Source organism: Archocentrus centrarchus, chromosome 2, assembly GCF_007364275.1.
Source record: "Archocentrus centrarchus isolate MPI-CPG fArcCen1 chromosome 2, fArcCen1, whole genome shotgun sequence".
Taxonomy (NCBI): Eukaryota; Metazoa; Chordata; class Actinopteri; order Cichliformes; family Cichlidae; genus Archocentrus; species Archocentrus centrarchus.
Window position 1 is genome coordinate 26,224,432 of NC_044347.1, and position 6,000 is coordinate 26,230,431.

General features: G+C 40.5%; 1 protein-coding gene across 2 annotated transcripts in view; it reads right to left on the minus strand.

Moving 5' to 3' along the window:
• The window catches only part of nbeal1 (neurobeachin-like 1), a 61,572-nt gene that overhangs the window by 47,238 nt on the left and 8,334 nt on the right, over nt 1-6,000 (minus strand). For both annotated transcript variants that reach the window (XM_030746178.1, XM_030746170.1), the window contains exon 3: nt 1,730-1,821. In XM_030746178.1, the coding sequence (XP_030602038.1) occupies nt 1,730-1,821 (92 nt within the window). The remainder of the gene's footprint in view (nt 1-1,729; nt 1,822-6,000) is intronic.

The window sequence follows — 6,000 nt, forward strand, 5'->3', positions numbered from 1 at the left end:
CACATACAAGAAGCTCTGAACCTGCTCCTTACAACCAAGTAAATTGCACTGTTGTATTTTTAAATAAGTGTAATTAGGGGACGTGAAATGTTAAAGCCAGAGATGGTGGGAGGTTACTGTGCAGGACTGAATAGCAAAGGGGGAACACATCTGTTGTAGGTGAGCAAGGAGGAGCAACTAGTTACAAAGAAAGCAGAGAAACTGAAAAATATGAGCAACAGTTGAGTTAGTTAGAAAAATGAAAGATAATAGTTTTGAAACAAAAACTACCACCACCAACAGCAACAACAACAACAACAACAACAAAACTGTGGAAAGGATTTAAGCCACCTTTCATTTCTTTATATTTTGCTTCCAAGGAGCCAGAGTTCTGGCAATAGTTCTCCAGTCTTTCTGAAGGTCTTTCTATGTTTCTCTTTGGACATTGGCTGCTTTTTCACCCATTTTCACTCCAGTCCTTTTACCTGACCATTTTCAGATGAATGTTTTTTGTTTGTTAAACCATCATTCAAGCATAAAAAGGTACTTAACTGAAGTCTATACATAACAGAAAAGCATCCCTGAATAGAGAAAACACGCTATTGAAACATGTTTGGACATGTTTCAATAGTTGTACCCATTTCCCAAGCAAAATATGAAGGACTGGTGAATGGCTCAAGAGCTTTACAAAGCACTGTAGTTTAAACAGCCAGCTAAAAGCAAACGGCAATCTTCAAGTCAAAAAAACCCAAACAAAACTAAATGAAGTGAACGCAAAGAAACTGCAGCTCCTGGCTGCTTGAGGTTCACTCCTGGGATAGGCATTTCATAGGCATACAATAACACTTTCACTATTCAACTATTCTTCAAACATTGCTCCCCTCCAAGACCTCGAAAACCACCACCAGCCTAAACTCCCCTCACATTACTGTGAATAGCTGTGGCAGACTTGTGATGAGCTAGTTTTCACTGGCAGAATATAAAATGAGACCTTTTCTCTGTTTTTTTTTCTTTTTTGACATTTTGTGGGCTGTGTTAGTCTGTGGCTTTGCAAGTTTTTCTTGTTTGTACAGTACTATCTAATCTCACAGCTGATAGCAGCAAATTCTTCTTCTATTTATGTGGTTCAGTGGTGGCTGGCAAACCTTTGAGTAAAACTTACACTTTACATCCAACCAGGCACAGGTAAAAATAATTTTAGGTCAAATGCTTAAATTATTCCACTTTTTAGAGCATTTAGTTTATGGCTGCAGCTAGCTAACCGGTTAGTTAGCATTACCTGATAAGTTAGCACATCGTCCTCTTGTCTGAATATAAACAAAAAACAAGATAGCAGCAACCAAAACGCCAAAACTGCTTCAGAGCAGTAGTGCAAAAACCAAAAGGGAACGTCACAAATTAAGCCCATCTTTTATATACAGTTTATGGGTTAAAAACAAGAAAACACGGCACTGACAAACTACTTTGAAAAAGTTTGCTGATAAATAAAAATCCTATTAGCTAAAGACAATGAACATACAGAAATAATAGCACCATGTTGGAAAGTGCTAACAACTGTATGAAAATACATTTAAAATGTTCCCCATTCAGTGGGAACTCATTTTCAGTGTTTTCTCCTGCCAAACCAGTGTGGTCTGGTTAAACAGGAAGAAGTGGTTAATATTTATTCCTGTTTAACTCCTACTTTATTGTGTTTGTTATCCTTAAAATAGGCTTCAATTGATTAGCATTGCAATTTGCCACAAGTTACCTTGAAGGTGTCTTTTCAAAGTCTACATCAAGGCATCGCTCATAGGAGCTGATGAAAATCTCCAGCCATAGCTTCAAGTAGTCTGGATCCCTCTGAGAAAAAACAGAGACAGGGAGAGGCAGAGAAGGGTACAGAGAGGAAACAATATTTTAGTTACCTTTGTAGACAAATCTGCCATACTTAGAATAAACAAATGGCTGACAGCTGACAGGCCTTGACTGTAATTTCATTGAATTTATTGTTTTTTTTTGTGTGTGTTTGTGTGTGTGTGTGTGTGTGTGTGTGTGTGTGTGTGTGTGTGTGTGTGTGTGTGTGTGTGTGTGTGTGTGTGTGTGTGTAAAAAAAAAAAAAAAAAAAAAAGAGTCCTCTGTGACTTTCAATCCCTGACAACAAGACAACAATAAGTCGTGAACCTTTTTGTCCTTCTGTTATTCAGAAAGCGATTCAGACATCACTTTTGGTTTCATATCCAAAAAGCAGCAGAATATGAACTGAAACAAAGCTGAAGTGTAAATAAGCAAAAAAGAATGAGAGGTAGTGATTCCTGAAGCTAACAGTGAAGCATGTATTTATGTTCTTAGGGCGTGAAAGCTAAACTTGCACCTGACTGACTGGAAAATAGGCCCTGCAGTGTTTCTAACAGCAGTTTCTAGCAGCCGGCTCACCGGCATTTCCCAAATACCTGGAACAATGCCCAGAGAAGGATGGGATGGCAACATCAGCTGCTAAGGAGGACTGGCTGGACAGGAAAAAACAGGGCGCCACACACAAGCAACAACACTACAAAAAAAAAATGACTAAATTGCTCAGGACAGTCTCACCATACCTTACTGTTATTTATTACTTATTACATTTTCATTGATATAGTTTTAGATTAGTGTTTAACGACACTGATGAAGTTTTCTGGTGGAGGACCCCCAGACCCCTCACCTAATGTGTTCTCCTTCCCCCGGTGCTCAAACATAATTGATACCCATGATCAAGACCAACTGGACTGACTTGAGGACACTGAAAATGAATGGCTGCAAGCAACACGTACAGTAACATCATGTTCACATTGTTTATATAATCTAAACACAGAACATAATTGATGGGTGTGTGTGTGGTAGTAACAACATTTGCAAGTAAAGTTGTTATAGCAGACACTGCAGCAGGGCTTCAACTAAGAATGATTTACCGTGACTCATTAATCTACTGCTCATGCTTGATTCATCAGTTAAGTGCTTTGGTTATGTCATAAATTAGAGCTTTGTTTATCTAAACACCCTAAAGATATCCACTAAATCTTTATATTTGAGAAGCTGTAACAACTAAATATTTGCCAATATTTCTTAAGAAAATTACTAGAAAAAAAAAATCCATATACAAACGTGACAGTTTCAGCTCTGCATCACAGACAAGCAGGGCATGTGGTACGTGGATGGACCAGTGTAGCTCTGAGAGCATCATTGATTCATCATACACAAGTAAGTTCTTCTTCAAACCCTCTTAACAGATGCAGCTACTATGGGCCATCTGGAGGATGTGAGTGAGCAATCTAGGTCAAGGAGGGCTGAGGAATTAAACATGGCTGATTATTAACAGTTTATTGAGCATTTGGGAGAGCAGCCCGACCACCACTCATTATGGAGGCCTTTAAATCATGATCATGATTTAGCTGTAACCTTCTGACCCCTTTATGGAGTTAACTGAAAACCCAGGAGTTTTCAAAATCTTTAGGAGTCACTCCATAGGAAATTGCCTACTAATGTTATAATAATTAATCCAGTGAAGTAATGTGTGAGAGCTACAGGTTTGAGTTAGTTCGAGCCACGATCCAACTCTTCTCATTCTGCTGAAGTTTGTGTCTAACAAAATCTGTACAAGGGCAAATATATCCAGAACTCACATTAAACACTAACCAACTGCAGTATATGAAAGAAAAATAACGTAGCTCATGTCTCCTGTGATTCTGAATGGCTGTTTAGTAACTTTACATTGCCACTTTATTTCATCATTTCTGTGACTTCACTTATATGGGAAAACATCCCATCATGCCAACTGCAGACATACAGGAAGACTGACTTGCCAAGTACTTTGTGACAAACAAATAATGAAATAATCCACTCTCCAGTGAGGCTTTTATCCACAGACTATATATTAAAGGCGGATGCCGTCACCATGACATCGCCCATTGGTTTTGGACTCCACATTCCAAAGTCTCAAATTAGTAGCCACCCTGTGAGCTTTTTAAGAGCCAGAAGTTGCTCTGTTTGGGTAAGGACGGGGAATTCTAACTCATCAGCTTAAGCTAGCAAAGCTGTTTAGCAAGCTGCATTCATTAACTGTTATGAAGGGAAAATAGCTGTGAAGACTAAAACTGTTTTTTGAACCAGGCTGCAAACATGCTTTTTAATGTTGAGCATTTTAACAACGAAGTCTATGAGAATTTACTTTTTTAGACCCTGCCTCAAGTGGCCAGTAGAGGAACTGCACTTCTGTACTGACTTCATTTTGCAGCCCTGGGGACTGACGTTTACTCTCATCCTGTAGCCAAACTCCAGCATCACTGACTTGGACTGTAACTAGCAATGGTATTCCTTGTTTTGCTCCAGCGTCCCTGATGCTCTCAGAAGGTTTCCAGAGCAGAAAGACTATTGTTGCCAGATCCTCTCTGGAGAAGCAGTTGAATGATATCGTTAGGAACTAGAGGTGTTCCTGGCAACTAATTTCTTAGTCGACTAAATGAAGAAAATAAAATTAGACAAACCGACTACCTAAAACTAAGAAAGACTCAGATATCGAGATAAATTTAAGGACTGTTCCATGGACAATGTCAAAAACCATCTAAACAAAAGGCATTTGAAACGATTAATCACATTCTACAATAATGAATCATACTTTAAATGTTGCCTGTGTGACACCGCGCATCATGCATTATGAACATTGCATATCATTCTACAATTCATGACACCATCTCAATAAAAGTACAATTCTAAAATGATGATAAAACAATTAATCATCCATCCATCCATCTTCTTATCTGGAGCCAGGTCGCGGGTCTCTGTCTAAGCAGAGAAGCCCACACTTCCCTCTCCCCAGCCACCTCCTCCAGCAAATGCAGTGGGAACACTGAGGTGTTCCCAGGCCAGCCGAGTAATGTAATCTCTTCAGCATGTCCTGGGTCTCTGCCGGGGGCATCCTCCCGGTAGGATATGCCCGGGACCTCATCCAGGAGGTACACACCTCAACTGGCTCCTTTAGATATGGAGGAATAGCAGCTCTACTCTGAGCCCCCCCCCCCAAATGCCCGGAGGAAGCTCCAACTCATGACAATAGTGACGATTAGTCATCTAGTTGACTAGTTGCGCACATCCCCGTTAGTAACCTGGGCAAGTAAATCCTGACAAGGAAGGGTGGGGGGCTAGCTTGGTTATCAATGACAGAAAGAGGGGACATTAAAATTATATTGTATTGAGGATGGTGCTAAAATGAGTCACCAAATATACTCGTCCAGGCACCGCGCCCATGTAAAACCTATGTGTGGGAAATATTGGCACCAAAGACAATTCATAAGCAAATTTACTAAATTCCCTATGAAGCTTACAGCTCAGAAAAGAAAAAAAATGCCAACTGGAAAAAAATAGACTTAAGGCTTCTTAGCTAGCACAGCCCGTGGCTAGAGAAAGAGAGACTGCTTCTGTCTGCGTGTCAGAATGGGAATCAGCCAGCTCTGTGCTATTCCCAGTGAAGTCATCAGAATAATCCTGTGGCGCTGGCCTCCGTCTGTGTGTGTGTGGGTATGTAAGGAAGAGGAACAGGGAAGAGACAAAGAAGAAAAGAGAGGGAGAGGGAGAGGGATATCTGACTGGAAAGAAGCAACAGCCAAATGTGTATAATATGTTCTGCTGGGAGACTGTGGCATGTCTCCTGCGTGTGCTTCTTTTCCTGTGTTGCCTCCATCACTGACAGCAATGAGAGAAAAACCTTTATTATTGGCTGGTGCCCATGCTACTCTTTAACAAGAGCAATAAACAGTTTATTGTCTATATGAATGTGAATTGCTGCTGTCAGGAAATTAGAGGATGATGATTTAAGCCAGCAGCTTCCCTCTCAAGTAACTGAGTTTGCTAATAGCAGTGACTGAATGACTGTGTTTCTCTCTTATTAAAGAATGTCCTCTTTTAGGCAGCAACTTGGGAGCACAGATGCCCATTGAGGGTTTGGACTGTGGCAGGCGGGGGGGACACACCCTGCTCTACATCACTCTGTTTATCCTCAGCCTTCATCAC